The 19,682-nt window shown below is 36.1% G+C and overlaps 2 protein-coding genes across 2 annotated transcripts in view; one reads left to right on the forward strand and one right to left on the reverse strand.

Moving 5' to 3' along the window:
- LOC107677553 (abl interactor 2-like) overlaps nucleotides 1-4,315 on the forward strand; it is a gene marked incomplete at its 5' end in the record, with an annotated part of 23,880 nt that extends 19,565 nt beyond the window's left edge. Inside the window, 2 exons of the mRNA XM_016472484.1 lie at nucleotides 679-870; nucleotides 2,585-4,315. Of these exons, the coding sequence (XP_016327970.1) occupies nucleotides 679-870; nucleotides 2,585-2,760 (368 nt within the window). The remainder of the gene's footprint in view (nucleotides 1-678; nucleotides 871-2,584) is intronic.
- Nucleotides 4,316-5,311: 996 nt separating this feature from the next.
- Nucleotides 5,312-19,141, reverse strand: LOC107677554 (integral membrane protein 2B-like). The gene is made up of 6 exons (XM_016472485.1): nucleotides 18,920-19,141; nucleotides 14,758-14,889; nucleotides 8,033-8,248; nucleotides 7,800-7,910; nucleotides 7,465-7,615; nucleotides 5,312-6,321 (listed from the first exon to the last, which is right to left on the reverse strand). Exons 1-6 carry the CDS (start codon nucleotides 19,004-19,006, stop codon nucleotides 6,233-6,235), a joined length of 786 nt encoding a protein of 261 aa, XP_016327971.1. The 5' UTR covers nucleotides 19,007-19,141; the 3' UTR covers nucleotides 5,312-6,232.
- Nucleotides 19,142-19,682: the final 541 nt, after the last annotated feature.

Here is a 19,682-nt window from a genome sequence, read left to right on the forward strand (position 1 = left end):
GTAGACATGCCCCTTACTGCTGATTGGCTACAAGTTTGTTTTGCTACTCGGCCCGAATCAGTTTTCTAAAGCGTTTTTGAAAAATCGCTTACCCCACCTTTTAATATGGAAAAGATACCTTTTTTGTGAGGTGTGATGTCACGTCACATCTGGTTAGGCCACATACATGCTGGATAATTTTTCAGGAAATGTGACAAGAGCCATTGTTTTGTTTAGCTGTTGCTGTTTAACAGCCTACATTCTGTATATGAATCATTTCAAATCAGACATGACTCAAAGTAATGACTTAAGGTTCAGTTAGTGATAACTTTTTGAGTAATTCTGTAGAACTGGCACATAAGAGTCAGATTAATCATTTGTTTGTTTCATCTCATAACATTTAATTCAGACTGAAAGAGTTAAAAGTCTAATTTATTAGATGTGGTGGAGAAAACACTAGCTTTGACCATATTTATCTGTAGTGTGTACATGGCCTTAGTGAAGATCCCTTTTCAAAAAAAATTGCTTAACTGCTGTTTTGAGGTCAGTGGTTATTCTACCCTCTCTAAATGTAATACTCCACATTTTCCTCTTAACTTCCCCATCCAGCATGAGTCATTTGTCTCACATCAGCAAACAGAAGTTCCCCAAGTCCCCCAGAAATAGCTTATATCTGAGATTGTTTGTTCATCCCTTTAGTCTCAGACGCTCCTCCACCGCCGCCTCCTGCGGAAGAGGTGGAGTTTGAGGAAGCAACCCCGCCCCCGCCTCCTCCAGAGGACTATGAGGATGAGGAGGGTGAGGATGAGGAAGAGTCAGCGGTGGTGGAGTACAGTGACCCCTACGCTGAAGAAGACCCACCATGGGCCCCTCGAAATTATATGGAGAAAGGTACGTTTCTGTTTTTAGCATTTATTTCAGGCTGTTTCTCCCAGTGCACAGAAAACACTTGTTTGGGCATCTAGGAAAGCAGCTATTTTCATTGTAGGTAATAAGCCATGCAAGTGTAGCTCCTACTGATTTGAATGGAGAAAGATCCATATCTCCAACACTGTTGCTCATGATTGCATTTCAATAATGTATCTAATTATTGATTAATAATAGCAATGTTATCATAAATGTTGTTTGTTTAGCTCAAATGACAAAAACGATGTATAATCATGCAGATTTTTTACAGTTAATACATTTGACTGAAAATCTATGGACGCCCATTTTTGCTACATAAGAAAAAGAAAATCAAGCTTTGATAAATCAGAAAGTTGAAATTGACAAAGTCGAAATTTATGAGATTGTAAAATAAAAACTTGATGACAAGTTTGTTATAATGATTTGTTACAATATTGACTTATCTGACGATTTTGACTTTTTGTTATAATTACGAGATAAAAAGTCAAAATTATGACAAAAAGTCGTATCTCAATAGTAGTATCTCATAATTTTGGCTTTTTGTGTCACAGTTATGACACTTGCATGATTTTTTTTCTTATTTAGTGGAAATGGGCTTCCATAAAAAATGTATAGGGTTTTACATTTTTATTTAATTTGTAGGGTATTGAAAATCTGGCCAATGCTGATAATTTTTTTGTATATTGTGGCCAATAATAACATAAATATTATAGAAATATAATCAAAATTTAAATGAAATCATATAATAAAAACTACATAAACTAAACACTAAAAATGAAAATCAGTCACTTTGAATATTGTATTGAATAAGTAAATAATTAATATATATATATATATATATATATAAACATAAACTAACATAAAAATACAACACAGGCAAAAATAAGTTTTAAATATTAAAAGTAAATTTAGGCATCACAACATTATAATGTACAGTATGAAAAAGGCATAGTGTTATTACATTATTAGTGTTTTTAAATTATAAAATTAGATTTATACATTAGGGTTATAGTTGACTAAAACTACAACTGAAACTAAAAAACATAAAAAAAAACATTTCTTGAAATAAACTTGAAACAAACTTAACTTAAATATAAAAAAAGTTTGTATTTCAGCTTGTATTTCAGCTAGCTGTCAAGGCAACATTTCTTAATTTAGTTTAACTTGATGTACTAAAATAACTAAAACTGAAATAAAAATGAATACAAACTATATAGACATAAAAAACAAATACTACTAAAACAAAAACACACATCAAAATTACTAAAACTTGAACTGAAATTCAAATGAAAACGAAACACAAAAATGTTCCTATATATATACTAACGCTGCTCCAGAGTAAGATTTCATGACCCTGGGCACAAAGTGGTGCTAAACCTGATTCTAAATCACTTGTGTGAACAGTCCTTTACCCAGGTTTTTAAAGCAGTTTTTAGAATGGCGATAACCCGGGGTTAAACGCAGTGTAAAAAGCTCTAATGATACTAAATTTATCAGTGGCATACATAATTACATATTCACTATGAAGCTAAATGAAAAAAGTCCCTAATATTGGCCTATAACCAATATGATGGGGATATATTGTGCTATATACAGTATTTACAGTGCAGCACAGTCTGTAGTGCTGTAACACTTAATTACAATAAATACATAACCAGACATTGTGTTTTTCTTCTTTTTATCATGCCATTCCCATCAGTGGTGGCTATTTACGACTACACGTGCGACAAAGAAGACGAGCTGTCCTTCCAGGAGGGGGCGATCATTTACGTCATCAAGAAGAACGACGACGGCTGGTTCGAGGGCGTGATGAGCGGCACCACGGGCCTCTTCCCCGGGAACTACGTGGAGTCCATCATGCATTACGCTGACTGAGCCAGCGGGTGGCGCTACTGCTCCTCTGTCCATCATCTTCCTCATTCTTTTGTGCGCACATACACACACACACACACACAAACACAAATGAATTCAGCTGCACTACGTCATGCACAAGCTTGTTGCAGACAGACTGAGAACTTGCGGTGGCGACGATTTTAACGGGAAAAAACTGTTCGAATGTGTAAGATATATACATTAGGAACATTTATTCATCTCTTAATTTCAGCCTCTTAGAAACATGTTTCAGAAAAGTGTTGGTTTGCTTGACTTGTGTTGATAGTGATCGCTTTGCTTTCGCTCCCATCCGTCTCTACTCTGGAGGAATGGGTCTGATTAGCAGGACAGTTGTACTTTCTCGTGGAAGACGGCCATCTTGGATGTGCATGTTCCTTTTACATCACCTCTTAACCGTGTGCTGTCCACTGACCAGCAACTGACAAAAAAAGCATTTGCCAAGATTGACAGAACAGGGATTTTATGCATATTGTGGTGCCAGGCAATAGAGAGACACGTATGGATTCAGGTGGGCTTCTTTTCTTTCGTTTTTCATTGCGTTGGGAGTTGGATTTCTTTTAAACCGTTACATTTTGAGTACAGTTCAGTTTGATATGTTTAGCAGGAGGATACACCAAAGGATTTCAGTGGCGTTTGGGACCGACTACAACCTTAAAATACTTATTTTTCACCATTCCTTTACATTCATTTCTTTCCAACAAGATTTTATTGCTCGAAATACTTGCAAGTATGTGTATTCTTTGTATGTATGATAAAAAGTAAAAAAAAACAAAAAACACTATTAAATTGTTCAGGAAGTTTGTGCCATAAAGAAATGTTCGTAGATGGTCATATTTTCGGACGTGAGAGGTTGTTTCTTGAATCTCGGCACCGGATGTGGTGTTCTTCAGGAAGAACATGTGTATTGTGATCTTTAACCTCCGATTCATCCCTTTGACCAACTGTGGACTTAAAGATACAAGACTATTCTATATGTATGTTATATATTGATTTATATTATAGAAATACTATTGTGTTGGTGTATGACTGGTGTAGAGACAAGAGAACCCCATTTATCTGCAATAACAAAGGCACAGTTAGAAAGTCCTCAGTCGGCGAACTAGAGATTTTTAAAGCACAAGAGATGCACGTGATCGTAGGGAGACCTTATAAAATGTGAAGAACTGATTTTTGGATGAAGAGACACTAAAAAACAGAAACCAGCCCAAGTTTTAAATATCCTCGTACCCACATGCAGATAATGTGGAACAAACTGTACTAATGCACAGAGACTTTTTCTATCGAGTACTTTGATGTCTATATGTAAGTGTGTGTGAGTGCGTGAAACCGATCGATTTCACCGTTTCTGGATCATTGGTGACTGACTCGCTTGTCTGTGTGCAAATCTTTATTTTCAACGAATGGTCTGTGGCGAGGCTGTGTGAATCGAGTCTTGCATGTTGATCATTTCTGTGATTTTCCTGCTGATGGAGAATAAACTGGCTATATCTGGTCTACTTGTTCATGCTTCCTCCAAGGTCAAGGGTCGTATAAGGTTTTCTCCTGGAGCGGATAAGAACCAGACGCAGATTTATCTGTCATTTAGAGCACTGCTAAGAGAAATGTAATAGTTTTACTCTTAACATCTAAGAATGTTTTAGGTTTTATATTAAGTGAAATTAGAAGCGGTCATATAAAAAAAAATCTTTAAAATAATTGCACTTCAAATAAAAATTAAAACAATTGATAATTTATTTTATTACTAATGCACAATGCCATTCTGGGGTCTTAATTTTCTGCACCTTATTCACATTTATATAAATCAGTCAGTTTAATTTTCAGAATATTAAATATAGTGAACCACTTTTGTTGAAGAAAATTATGTAGGAAAACAATCACTTGCTGGCACAGCATCTTGTGTGTATATGCACATACATAAATACACATACACATTTTTAAATGTTTTTAACGAAGTCTGTTATGCTCACAAAGGCTGCATTTATGCACTCAAAAATACAGTAAAAACAGTAATATTGTGGCATAATTATTTCAAAGACATGTTTTCTATTTTAAGATTTTAAAAATGTCATTTATTCCTGTGATGCAAAGCTGAATTTTCAGCATTGCTCCAGTCTTGTCGCACGATTATTCAGAAATCATTTTAATATGCTGATTTGCTGCTCAAGAAACATTTATTATCCATGTTGAAGACAGTTGTGCTACTTGATATTTATGCGGAAACCATTATATTAATTTCTGCTTGTCACCAAGGCAACATTTCTCATTTTAATTTAGTTTACCTTAATGTACTAAAATAACTAAAACTGAAATAAAAAATAAACTATATAAAAAATTTAAAAAAATGAAAAATTACAAAAAAAATCACAATGACCTCGAAATGAACTTGTCACAACTTAAAATAAAATTAATATGAAAACAGAAAATATAAACTAACTCAAAATATTCATACAAATTATAACAGTATCTCAGTGGTACTAAAAAAAGCAGAAAGATTTTCTTCCTAAGAAAAAGCAGAAATAAAGACAAGCAAACGGAGTGGTCAAATTTTTATTAGTATTAATATGTTTAACATTAAAACCTTTTGGGTTATGTGCAAAGTATAAAGTTGAACTGGTAGACATTTTAGTCAATTGAAACAATCTTTACAGAATTCATCCATCAGTCTACACCCAATACCTCGGCAGCCCCTAAATGACATAATAGTTACACATTTGATTTAACTCTTTAGAATTTTTTTTTGTTTTTGTACGATTTTAAAGGTGTTTTGCATCCTCTAGATTTGATCCTAGATTTTTCTTCTCTACTATAGGATGTTTTAGCAGTGTATTAACTTACAGCAGAGCAAAATCTGTCATTTAAAATAAAAATCTAGACTAAAGTGTAACTAGTACAAAAATCAATTCTATGTGTATTTCTTACATGTCATAATTGGCCATATATCACAAATCTCTAGTCAAATATATTTCCAGTATATAATCTGGTATCTGTGACAGTTCAGTTTTAAATGAACACTAAACATTTAGTGCATCTTTTATAGATTTCATTGTACATTTATCCTCTGCGAGTCCTTCCCTCTCCCATGGTCAACTTGGTACTAGTTATTTTCATCCGTTACATCCCACACACCCTGTTGGAGACTTTGAGCTCCCCGCTTAACAGAAACCCAGACACAGAAAAATGTTTACTAAGAGAGAGAAACTGGTCCAAATGTTTGCCTACACACAAATGTTTCTACGCATTATATTGCTCTTGGCGTTCAGTCTCATTCTCTCTCTGCAATATTGATTGTTGCTATACAGAGAAACAAATCTGAGAGCAGCACACACTCCCACGCACACACGCGCGCGCACACTAACGGGAAACAGGAAGAGGTTTAATGGAAGGAGAGGAAGGGTCAGAGTGAAATTTGTCAAAAGTGGTTTTATCTTGTTACCCAGCTGTCTTCACCACCCCCCTACGGCTCACAGATAAGAGTCTCCACCACAAACTTGTTCTCAAAGTGGAGAATCTTGTGGCAGTTGAGAGCCTCTCGCTTCTGGATACCTGTGAAAAAGAGAAAAATGCTGGTGACCCACGTATGTGTCAGAGCTCGATATCTGACAATTATGTCAACATGTGACATTTGAATGTAATTTATTCCTGTGATGACAAAGCTACATTTTTACATTTTCAGAAATCATTCTAATATGCTGATTTGCTGCTAAAGAAACATTTCTGCCAAGTAAACAGTTGTGCTGCTTAATATTTATGCAGAAACCATATATCACGATATTAATTTCTCCTTTTAATTTAGGTTACCTTGATGTACTAAAACTGAAATAAAAATTAAACTATATAGATATTTAAAAAAAGGAATAGAAAATGAAAAAAAAAAATGACAAACTTAATCATTAAAAAAAATGCATCTAATTATCGATATTGAAAACAGTCATGATGCTTAATATTTTTGTTGAACTTGTGATACTTTTTATTTCAGGATTCTTATAGGAAGTTTGAATAGAACAGTGAATAGAAAATAATAAATTGGAAATCTATGAACTGTGATGTATGAAAATGCACATTTATTTTACCATTTTATTCCATTCTATTATTTTGTTTCAGTGGTTTTGAGGGTTTCAAATGTCTTTTTGTTTTGCTGTTCAAACCAAAGCCATTAAATATATATAAAAAATTAAAATAATCTGAACTTTTGTAACATTATAAAACATAATATAAATAAAACACCCTAGTAAAGACTCATAAATGGGACAAAAAGTCTTAAAGGAACACTCCACTATTTTTGAAAATAGGCTCATTTTCCAACTCCCCTAGAGTTAAACAGTTGAGTTTTACCGTTTTCGAATCCATTCAGCCGATCTCCGGGTCTGGCGGTAGCACTTTTAGCTGTAGCTTAGCATAGATCATTGAATCTGATTAGACCGTTAGCATCTCGCTCAAAAATTACCAAAGAGTTTCGATATTTTTCCTATTTAAAACTTGACTCTTCTGTAGTTACATCATGTACTAAGACCGACGGAAAACGAAAAGATGATATTACGCAGCGCCTGAAAATAGGCTTATTGGAAGTTACCCAAAAATAGTGGAGTGTTCCTTCAACTGGCAAATACTGTCTGTAGAGGTTAGTGTGTAATTAACCAAAGAACAATGGGACACTCGCCAAAAGTACTGTTGGATGCATGTGTTTACCAAAAACGGCCTCTCTGTGCTCCAGTTTGTAAGTGTCTCTCCCTCTGCAGAGGCCGTAGATGAAGTAACCCAGCTGATCCACATGCTCCAACTTCCCGGTCACTATCATCTGTTCACGCACCAGGTAGGACTGAGGCAGGTATGTTCCAGCCTGCGAACACAACCAAAGGTTCACAGTCACATGCTCGAACACTAGAACTGTGTTGCAAAGCCTTGCAAGGTGACAACCTGGACTTCATTTCTGGGCATTATTCAAGTGTCTCAGTAGGCAGTTCAGGAGGTTTTGAGACAGACTAAAGGATGGCTATTTTGAAGACGCTCAAATATAAGATTACCTTGATGTTGACAAGTAGCTCCAGGAAGTCTTTGGGCGGCATCACGACCGAAGTGTTGAGAGGAATGACGTAGCATTTGTTCAGACGCAGATCCAGATAGGCTGTCAGTCTCTAAAAGCAGAGAAGGAAAACCAACATGTTAATATTTTGGTACATGTAGTTTATTTTTGGGAATCTGATGAAATTGTGTGTGAATGTATGGCTTTGAGAGGGAGATAAATATCTGCTCTCACCCTGTTGAAGTCATGAACGATGTCAGCAGGGTCGCTGTCGCTGAACTTGGGCACTGGGATGTTAATGAGCTCCACCCCCTCGTCCTCCAGAACCCTCACTCTCTCCTCAATCCTCTTGGATGCGGCTGGCATATCCATGTCGGTTTCCTCCTGGCTGTCCTGCATCTTGTAATTTTCCTCACGGTAGTTCACCCCGCAGAAATACATCCTCTCCTCCTGAAGAGCATCATTATGAATAGACACATTCATTCACCATGATCAACTAGACACACATTATTCTGTTAGATCAGGGGTGCCCAATAGGTCGATCGCAAAGGCAATGCTGGTAGATCACACATCATTTAAATAGCCTATGCTTTCTTAACCGGGGGCGCGAGATAACTTAAAACTAAAATATAATAAATTCACTTAGGCTATTTTATGATTAATATGTTAAATAATTGTAAAAATATAAATAAATAACAGCACCACTTCTCTACGTATTCTGTGATATTGTGACGTGCAGGGGCGTAGCGTCTTGTATGCAGGGTATGCAGGTGCATATGGGCCCGGGTGTATTGTGGGCCCGCCGAGCCGAGGGGGAACCATTAATTGAAACGAGGGAATGAATAGAGCCCTGCATGGGCCCGGCCGGCAGCTTATCAATATATTCTCTGCCCGAGTCTGACCCGAGCCCGTGTCTTTTCTCTCTTGCTCTCTTTCTTCCCCTTTACACAGCTGCTGTTGCAGCAAATAGGCTAGTCCAGTTTTGGTTTTTAATGGCAAAGTGGTTATATTTCTTTACGTCTCTTTATTAATTTAGAAATATGTTTGGAACATTTTATGTTTGTTAAATTCAAGTTGTTTTTTTTTTTTTTAAGTAACGACCAAGCGGCCAGCGGCGGACTGAGTTGTGCATATAAGTTTGAACAATTTAGCCTTCTCAAATCAACATGACTTGCCTAAAATAAAATCTATAGACATAAAACACTTCATGCAATTCACAATATTAATTAAAAAATTTAAAGGGTTAGTTCACCCAAAAATGAAAATTAGCCCATAAATTACTCACCCTCAAGTCATCCTAGGTGTATATGACTTTCTTCTTTCAGATAAATCCAGTCGGAGTTATATTAAAAATTGTCTTTGGTCTTTCAAGCTGTTTCATGGCACTCAGCGGGTGTTGCATGCATCAGTCCAAAAGCACTTAATTAAAATGCGCCCATCCATAAAAATGTTTTTTTTTTTAAGTGTCTCACACGGCTCCGGGGGGTGAACAAAGGCCTTCTGTAGCGATTCGATGCGTTTTTTTAAATGAAAAATATCCATATTCAAAACATAATAATCACTTTAATTTAGCTTGCGCTCACTGTTGTACACTGGAAGCAGTTCCGGGCAGATGACGTATGGAGGTTGGCTTTGCGCATGCGCCGCTCAGAAGTGACACATGCGGAAGCGCAGGGGAGAGATCAAAACAAAGGTCAAGAATTAGAAGTAAAAAACGAGGATTTGTAAAGAGGAATGTCGGAGGATTTTGATATAAGCCAAGAGGAGACTGGTTTTCCTTTGCTAAAGTAAGGAAACTTTGCTTCCTTTGCTCCTGTTAACAAACGTTGGTTTTCACGAGACTCACCGGCGCATGCGCAACACTGACCTCATACATCATCAGCCCGGAGCTGCTTCTGTGTACAACTGTTGGCGCAAGCTACATTAAAGGGATTGAATATGGATATTTTTCTTACAAATCGCATCGATTAGCTACAGGAGGCCTTTGTTCACACCCCGGAGCCGTGTGAGACACTTTTTTTATGGATTTAATGTAGCTTGCGCTACTGTTGTACACTGGAAGCAGTTCCGGGCAGATGACGTATGGAGGTTGGCTTTGCGCATGCGCCGCTCAGAAGTGCGCGGAGCGGAAGCGCAGGGGAGAGATCAAAACAAAGGTCAAGAATTAGAAGTAAAAAACGAGGATTTGTAAAGAGGAATGTCGGAGGATTTTGATATAAGCCAAGAGGAGACTGGTTTTCCTTTGCTAAAGTAAGGAAACTTTGCTTCCTTTGCTCCTGTTAACAAACGTTGGTTTTCACGAGACTCACCGGTGCATGCGCAGCACTGACCTCATACGTCATCCGCCCGGAACTGCTTGCAGTGTACAACAGTGAGCGCAAGCTAGATTAAAGTGATTATTACGTTTTGAATATGGATATTTTTCTTACAAAAACGCATCGATTCACTAAAGAAGTCCTTTGTTCACCCCCCTGAGCCGTGTGAGACACTTTTTATTATGGATGGGCGCATTTTAATTAAGTGCTTTTGGACTGATGCATGCAACACTCGCTGAGTGCCATGAAACAGCTTGAAAGATCAAAGACAATTTTTTATATAACTCTGACTGGATTCGTCTGAAAGAAGAAAGTCATATACACCTAGGATGACTTGAGGGTGAGTAATTTATGGGCTAATTTTCATTTTTGGGTGAACTAACCCTTTAACCTAGATAAATGTGTGCTGTTAGACGCATATTCAGTCGTTTGTGCGGAGAGTGGAAGCTGAAGCGCGCTCTACAGGACATGGAGGCGCAAGCGCGATCACTTGCATTTTTTTCTTAAAAGTGGAAACTTAACATACGCCGTCATTTTTGCTCATAAAGGTAAGAGTAATACATCATCACTCTTTCATCATGTAGGCTAATCCATAAAGATGTATTTCTCTCTAAAGGTGCGTGTCCTGAGGAGATGGCGAGTCAGGATTGTCAACTTCATCTTGTGACACTGACTCAGAAAATACTAGTTTATTAATAAATAATTCAAATATCTCCTTAGTATTTATTTATTTATTGTTGTTGTTTTTTGGGCTTCTGTGCCAAGATTGTGTTTGCATGCAGTACAAATAGCCTTTTAGTACCATGTTGAAAAATAAGATTAACGTCATAATATATTAAGAATAAAGTCAAAATTACGATAATAAAATCAGGTTATAGGCCTATTGCGTGGTTAATGTGAGAATTCCACCTATACTCTGCCAAAAAAATAAAAAATAAAAATAAATAAATAAAATAAAATAAAAAGTCTGTGGCATCCAACCTGTCATTCTTCACATTTAACATAAAAAACAACAATAAAAGGTATAGCCTAGGCTTATTGATGTTTTTTGAAACTCTTAATTTATCGATTTCATGAAACATTCGTTTGTATTAAATTGTTCGGATTTCAAATATTTATTCATGTTTATTTCGTGCTGCAAATATTAAAGAGGAAAATATAATTGATTCACATACTGCTTGAACTGAGACGAATATAGTTATCTCACTACAAATTTAGAAGCGTAAAAACACATTTATTGTTTGTAGTATTTTATTATAAAGTTGACAGAAGGCTGACACTTTGTGTTTTAATATAAGTAACAAAGCACAAAGCTTATTGCGATTATTGGGTGGCTTGCGTGCTACAAATGACGAATGGGCTTGAAAATGTTAATTATTATTTCCAAGCATTTATACCGTAAATAAAACAGCTTGTGAATACATGTAACGTTACTCACTTCAGAAAAATCAACAATAAGTTAACCGAGTTGGAGCCAATAACGTTTGGTGGGCCTATACACATTTTTTTTGCATATGGGCCCGGGGCTGACTTGCTATGCCACTGGTGACGTGTTTCGGAGCAGCTCTAGCTGTTTCTCATCGCGCTGTGTGAAATAGCGTCTTTACGGCAGCTCAAAACCGCTGTATGTATATGATACGCAAACTACAGCTCCCGGCTGGATAATTCAAGCTAGGGTCACGTTAGTAAAGTTTTGATGGATGACAACTGTAATCAAGGTAAAGGCAATTAGTGACAGATACAGGAGTCGTACATTAGGCGCACATGTGTCCGTTATTATTGATGCGCACTGATCACTATAACATTTCTGCTTGAACAGTTCAGTATATTCACGTAGTTGTATATAGCGAGTGTTTTATAACGGATACTCGTTTTGGAGAAGTTTGTGAGGATCAGTGGTGTTTATGTAGCCTACATATGGGCATCAGACACTCCAAACACAGAATGATGCCTTCAGATCGCTGAGGGTCCACACATTCAGAATGTTTTTATTTTTCATTCGTATTTTTTGGTGTGTTTAGTGATCCTGAATGGATCCATAGTAGTTTTTTTTTGCAGTCCTTTGGCATTTCCCTGTGGTCTTGTTTGGTATGGCAGGTTTACTTGTGCTTATTTGTTAAAATTATTGTATAATTGAGCTTTACATGGTTTTAAGTTGTATAGAATATCTGCAGTGACATTTTTGCAAAGTATGTTTGCAAACAAGAACGCAGAACGTTTAAATCTATCTTGAACTTGTTTTGTTTAAAAATAATGACATGGAATTGAAAAGAAATAAAACTAGAATACAAAGGCTAATACAGGTAGGCCTACTAAGAAATGAACATTATTATTTTTTATTTGAAAACGAAATGAAATTAATGCAATATAAAGATACATCCCAACAAGCTTTTTATATATTTATTTTATATGTATTTTATTTATTTATTTATTTTTCACTTGGTAGATCTCTGTGATTTTCTCAGTTGAAAAGTAGATCCCCACACAAAAAAGTGTGGGCACCCCTGTGTTAGATGTTTCAGTATGCTTTAGGACAGCGGTTCTCAATTCCAGTCCTCGCGTACCCCCGCTCTGCATGTTTTGCATGTCTCTCTTTGTTAACACACCTGATTCAGATCATCATCTCGTTAGAAGTGAGCTCCGTGCATGAACTGTGTTCCGATTGACATGGTCCCTAAACAGTGTCCATTGCTCCCTACTCCCTGAGCAGGGGAAATCCGTTGAAGTTTACTTCACTTCGGAATATTCATTTACAGATTTGCGCTGCGCCGCTGCCTGCAGCGTTTTCACACACATACGAAACTTACTAGAGAAGCGTGAAGTGGGACATATTATACCTCTGTAAATAAATACAATTTAAATTCACGTCTCGCACACTTAAATTCCCTTTGTATGGAACATACTGGAAAATTGATTCCCTTCAAACTGGAATCATGGCGGAATATCCGGTAATGTCCACTTCGCAGGGCACTTACAGTCAAATATAACAAACGTCTGAAGCAATAAGAGAAACATACAAAATGTGCAGAGCGGGGGTACGCGAGGACTGGAATTGAGAACCACTGCTTTAGGAAATGGAATTTAAGACATTAGTGAGGTTTTGGATTTTGTAACCAAAGATTTAAAAAAAAAAATCATATTTCATTAAATAGTAAGGTTTTTACGCCACATCAGCTAATTCAATTAAAAAAATTTTTTTTTTTGCATTTTTATGGAATTTATCTAGAGGAACTATAATTTGGGTAATAATGTAGATTAGTAACATTTATAGGGCCCATGATGTGGAAAACGTGGACTGAATTGCAGAATCCAGTCATAAAAACGGAATTTACTGTATAACGTGGAATGTCATAGAATTTGCCAAATTTTGGATGGATATATCAAAAGTAGGTCAGTACACTTAAATCAAAACACGGTTTGGACTAGTGTCTGTGAACATTAAACCACAAAAATACCATTTAAATATGAAGCCTGCGTGTCTCTGTGTGAATGAATGGCACAGACGCACAGTTTTGTTTACTACAGAAGCGTACCTGACACTCTCTGTGTTTTCAGCCTCTGCTGTCTCAATATGAGTACATCAACACATTAACAATCTCTAGAACTGCTCTGAGAGTCACTTAATGAGCATTTCACCATTTTTTATGAGTAAACTATTGTCATATCATATACAAACAGAAACCTAAAGGTCTTCACAGCAACCCGTCAAAATAAAAGTTTGGTTTAACTTGAAGAAACCGTGAGAGAAATAGTACCTAATGTAATGATAGTACTAACTACTACTAATAAAATTATTAAAACATTACTTTTAAAGGAATATTTACCAGAAAATGTATTTACCAAAAAAACGTAAATACACAACACAGTATTTCTGGAAAAATTATTTTTTTTATATAAAATCAATTAATTAGAGATGCTTTTTATTGTTAATATTTAATTAAAGCATTCAAATGGAATCCAGAAAATTAATGGAAAACAGAATTCGGAAAAATAAAACATTTAAAAGGGTCTTAAAAGTGTAATTTTTTGTTAAACTTTTAATGAATTGCTCTTTAATACCACAAGTTTCATGATTTCAATTAATAAGACAAGCTTTCTGATGAATACAATTTAATTTAACCATTAAAACAGAGCATAGAAAAATTTTAACGGAAAAAATGGAATCCAGAAAAATTCAAACTGAAAAAATTGAATTTGGTTATTCACCGCCGACAAGATATAATCTTAATTAAATGGTAAAAAAAATCTAAATAGTTGCTACACCATGACTAGAGAAAACAGAAATAGTGCTGTGGTATTTCCATTAGCCAAAAACTTCAACACCCATAATGCACTCTGTCAATACAACTTAAAAATATACTACTAACATTGTAACAATATAAAGCCTTTAAAAATATATATATCGCTGAACTCATCCTGTAATGCAAAAACTAAAAAAACAAAACTAAAATTCAATTAAAACCTAGTTAAGGCATGAATTTCAATCATACTGACAAAGAAATCAATAAATATATGTTTGGACTTTTTATTGTCTTAAATTTGGAAGTAAATCTTAAAACATTTGAATACTTTTTAAGGATCCAACAGATCACATTCTTATTCGGAGTTCACATGTGGTGCAGCGGATGGAAATGGTTCTCTCACCTCTATGAAGTAATACCTGTACAGGTAAGCTCCGCCCACAACCACGCCAGACAGAATGAGGGCCAGACCCAAACACATGCACCAGCACCAGGCCCTGGACTGTTGCCTGATACGCAGACCATCCTCCAAGTCCTGTATGCACACACAAGCAGGAAGAAAAGGCTTCTAGTAAAAATTATGTTTCTTTAAGCAGTTGATGACTTCAACAATACATGCTACTTTTACTCTTTAGTTAGCTTTGGTATAGACATATAATCAAAATTTTTATGTAATATATGGTCTCACTTCATGACGCCATGTGTATGGGAACTACTGTTGGGAACTGTGTTTTTGTTTCCAAATGTTCAAATTTTTCTCGCTGAAATCCCCACAGATCGCACTCTCTAGTGCACCTGCATGTATTTATTTGTGTTGAAGGAGAGAGTTTTCATCAATTTGATGTGCAAGCGTATTAAGACTGGGTGTGGCTTTGTACAAAACAATTGCATTGTGTGCAACAGATACTGGGAAATTTCCAACCTCCCTCCAGAGACAAACAGGAACAAACACACTGCATGATGCAAATGAACAAAACATCAGCTGACACAGTGTCTGATGAACAAGGATGAAAGTGAAAACAAATCAGACTGAAAATGGCGACAATTTGGCACCAAATCTTGTTGGTCCTCATTTGTTTGTCATATATTTTTCATATACAACATAATGAGAGCAAAAGAAGATGAAGTAGCTAAGCTTTCCTGTGTTTACAACAGCCATCATGTTGCAGACTCCAGGGAAATTATGAGCAACAAAAACAAGTTCATTTCAGCTAGAAACATCTATATTGTATACATGAAGGTTTGTTTACAGGTGTGTCTAAGAGATGCAGTCTGTACTAAATGTCCCATGACAATGCTGCAATTTAAATGAGTCTAGTCATCATTACCTCTCCTCTAGTTCGGTAAACACCAACCTTATGATCTTGCACAGACATATTTCATATTTCAAATAGTGTCTGTTTGAAAATATTTAGGGCTGCAAAAATTATCAATAATGAAAACAGTCAACCACACATTTTAATATCGATTAGTCAAGGTCTGTGTACTCTGAACCACCATCAGCGTCAAATTCTTCATAAAGCAAGTGGTCACATCAAAAAGAAAGTTAAACAGGGAAATGTAAAATTTATCTCAAACTAACAGTTATTTTGATCATGTATTATTATGATTATTTCTTCAATCAAATAAAATGTCTACTTTTTTATTATTAAAATACTAAAATATTCTGTTGCTTACAGTATTTGTTGTTAGACAAAAATATATATAGAACATGTAATAATGTATGGCATAAGATTTATATAATATATATGATTTTATGGAACAATTTATTTTGTAATGTCCTTGTTATACATGATACATGCATTTACTATAATTACAAAATTAACCTTATTGTAAGTAATATAAAGATTTTAAAACTATAATTAATAGAGCCCGACCGATATATCGTTTTGCCGATATGAGCCTGTCTTATGATATCGGTATCGGCGAATATGACCCCGATATGAAATTTGTTTTTACAGAACATATAACGCAGATAAAACGCTTGAAATGGTGTAATTACTTAGTTTGTCCAGCAGAGTGCGCTCCATTGTTTGCTACTGGCGACCTGGATGAAACGCTTTAAAGCTTAAGTCTACAGAAAACCACTGAAACTTTGAACGGCCATATCTTCGTAACGGCGCGGCGAATCCGCACCAAATTCGGGTGATCCATTCAGCTCGAGGAACCCTCTCGAACGCAAATTGAGTGTACGTCTAGAGGCCCGCTTTCGAATGAGACCCCCCCCGCGTCGATAGCCCCCAGGTTTCGGGAGTTACGGGTGATTAAATTCGCGGTCCAGCGCAGACCGATCAAGCGATCCCGGGGGGCTACCGACACGCGGAGGGTGGCGTTCGAGAGGACTCCTCGGGCTGAAGGGATCCCCCGAATTTGGTGGAGATCCGCCGCGTTAAATATCGCATGCGATTTATCGTGCAGCCCTAGTACCAGTCAAACATTTGGACACACGAATGGTAAAGTGTCCAAACTTTTGACTGGTACTGTACTATAATATACACAAAGAATATCGGCCGATATATCGATATCGGCCTTTTTTAATCCCTAATATCGGTATCGGCCCAAAAGAAAAAAAACATCGGTCGGGCTCTAATAATTAATATTACTAAGTACACTGTAATGACACCTTAAAGTGTAATATGAAAGTAACTGTTTATATATTTTTTTTTTTCAATAAAATACAGATCGCTCAATTATCAAAATAAACAGTTACAAATATCTGCACCCATCAAAAATTTAAAAAATTACATACAAAAATAAACATACACATTGATTATAAATCCTGATTAGGCAAATATTTGAAGCTGCATATTCAAATGCTCTTCTACTGAATTATTACTAGTAGTCTTTGAAGTTATACTAGACTTTTGAAGCTATAATCTAGGACACAAATCCATGTTTTAATTATCTGTGAAGGCACAGCATCTGCACAACATGAAATACATTCAAAATCACCCTAATGCAATGTTCGGCTTAATCGGTCTACATTTTTTTTATCATTTTAGATTTCATTTATTTTAATCTATGCAGCACACATGCATCAATATCTTATGGTCATGCAACGTTATAGTTGCATGAATGCACTTCCTGTTGTGGAGTTTGTAAAAAAACAAGCCTAAGACAAAAAGCTTCAAAGACTCACTCTCACGTTTACACACACACAAACACACCCGTTTCAAATACACACAGCCTTGCCCTCGCACACACAGACACACACTGCAGATTATGGCTTGGCTAACAGAGACCGTCTTTGTTTAAATAACCAGAGCCTTCAGGAGTTTTTCCAAGGAACAAAGGTGGCTGGTTTTGGTAGTTCAGTGAGGCTTTGATCACCTGTGTGACAGAGGATTTCAGACCACACAGCACGATCTTTACAGCTTATCTCATGATGAATTGACACCTTTTAACCAATTTAGATAAGTATTAGAGTCTTTGATTGCCAGAAATGTCTAAAGGTAAGAAGCATTGCTCCATGCATGAAACCTTCTGAATCAATTTCTTCTTCTTTCATAAGACATATGCCTGCCGAAACGCTCCTTGTTGAAATAGTGCCAGTGAGATCAGGCTGCACCGTTGGTCTGATCGCAGTGGCAGTGTTTCAGCAGACACAACAGTGTCTTATGAATGATTCACGACCTCTTCTTCTTGATTATCAACCCAATTCGCACACTAGGCGCTGACTCATCCTCAGTGGCAGCTGATGATCGTATCTGAGGAACAGAAGCAGCCAGACGGTGCATGCATCTGAGTGGGAGTTGGTCTCACACTTATGAAAGTCTCCCACGATAAGCTAGCTAAACATGTATTTCCTCTTCCTGATTTTACTATGTTTACGACTGCAACCAATTCAGGAAGTGCAAGGGACAAATTTATACAGCCACATTACTTTAAATGCCAATCTCATATGAAATGAACTGTTTAATTTTAAATATTGCAATGACTGCACAGACATGCATCAGGCTACTAGAACAAGCATTAAAAAATGCAATGCATGATTACACATACACACACCTTTGTACGTGCATTCCTTTTAATGCAATATTTTTTATTTATCTGAACATTGCACGTGCATGCATTAGGACTCTTGATGGAAAACATCTCAAAAGTGCAATGCAATAGGATTTTTGTGTATATATCCTGGTGTCTGTGTTGGACTGTCGGCCATTTTCCTGTAAGCTCAAAGCTGTCTGACACTCACTCACACACATGCACACTCTGAAACAAGGCAGGAGATGGCTTCCCCTCTACACACACAAAAACAAAACTACCAGACAAAAAATAAGGTTATAATCCTCACAAAGCCCAAACAAACGTGTTTCAGTCATACTGATGTAAATAACGTCTATATTCCAGTCAAACATCAACTATGTTTTTATTTACTTTATTTTTGTAAAAATCCTTCATGTATTAATTTAATGTTGTCGTATGTTTATTTAAACACTCTGACCGACCACAGTTACAACAAATAAACACGTTATAAAAAATGTAATGGCTAAAAGCAATGTTGTTATTAACGCTGTGTTGAATTTCAATAGCCGGTGCTTAGCGTTTGTGCTAACGAAACTCACCACATCCTGAGGGATCAACGCTTCATCCTTCTCCTCCTTTTTTAAATCCTTCTGTCCGAGAGCGGAGTTGAAAGCGAGTTTCACCATGTTGTGTAACTGAAATTTGTTTTGTCAAGGTATTTTTCCCCCCACCGAACTACAGCGAAAGCTTGGCGAATCCGACGACCTCTCTGTACACTGTGCTGCTTCACAACTTGCTGTGGCGTATTTAGCTCGAGCCGACCGGATTCAGACTGCATGTTCATCAATGAACGGGGAGGGGGCGCTGTTTCCACCAAATATACATAACATCGTTTGTTTTATATTAATAAAGTTATATTTCAATGTAATAAATAAATTACATGAACACACAACGTATAATATAATATAATATAATATAATATAATATAATATAATATAATATAATATAATATAATATAATATAATATAATATAATATAATATAATATAATATAATATAATATAATATAATATAATATAATATAATATAATATAATATAATATAATAAGTTCACTGATAGGGGGCGTGGTTTCTAACGCCCAACTGTCCAACCTACCAGGTTGAAAACTACCAGGTAATGTTTATTTGAGTGCAGGTAAGGTTTATGTGGAAAAATAATATGTTATGAAATCCTTGCAGTAGTATTACAAATGCAAAGGGTTTTGTCTGGTGGGAACAGATAGAGTAAGTTTGCATGAGGAAGTTATGATGAAATACTGGTAACACTTTACAATAAAATACTGTACAATTCATTATTAATACA

This window comes from Sinocyclocheilus anshuiensis, unplaced genomic scaffold, assembly GCF_001515605.1.
Source record: "Sinocyclocheilus anshuiensis isolate Anshui unplaced genomic scaffold, SAMN03320099.WGS_v1.1 scaffold472, whole genome shotgun sequence".
In the NCBI taxonomy this organism is placed as follows: Eukaryota; Metazoa; Chordata; class Actinopteri; order Cypriniformes; family Cyprinidae; genus Sinocyclocheilus; species Sinocyclocheilus anshuiensis.

Bases quoted from the DNA above. Each gene is read 5' to 3' on its own strand.
- LOC107677554 (XM_016472485.1), bottom strand. From the start codon at position 19,006: ATGGTGAAACTCGCTTTCAACTCCGCTCTCGGACAGAAGGATTTAAAA. The intron at 14,890-18,919 runs GTGAGTTTCGTT...GTGTGCATACAG, and splicing joins CGTTGATCCCTCAGGATGTG to GACTTGGAGGATGGTCTGCG. The intron at 8,249-14,757 runs GTGAGAGAACCA...GATGCTCTTCAG, and splicing joins ACAGGTATTACTTCATAGAG to GAGGAGAGGATGTATTTCTG.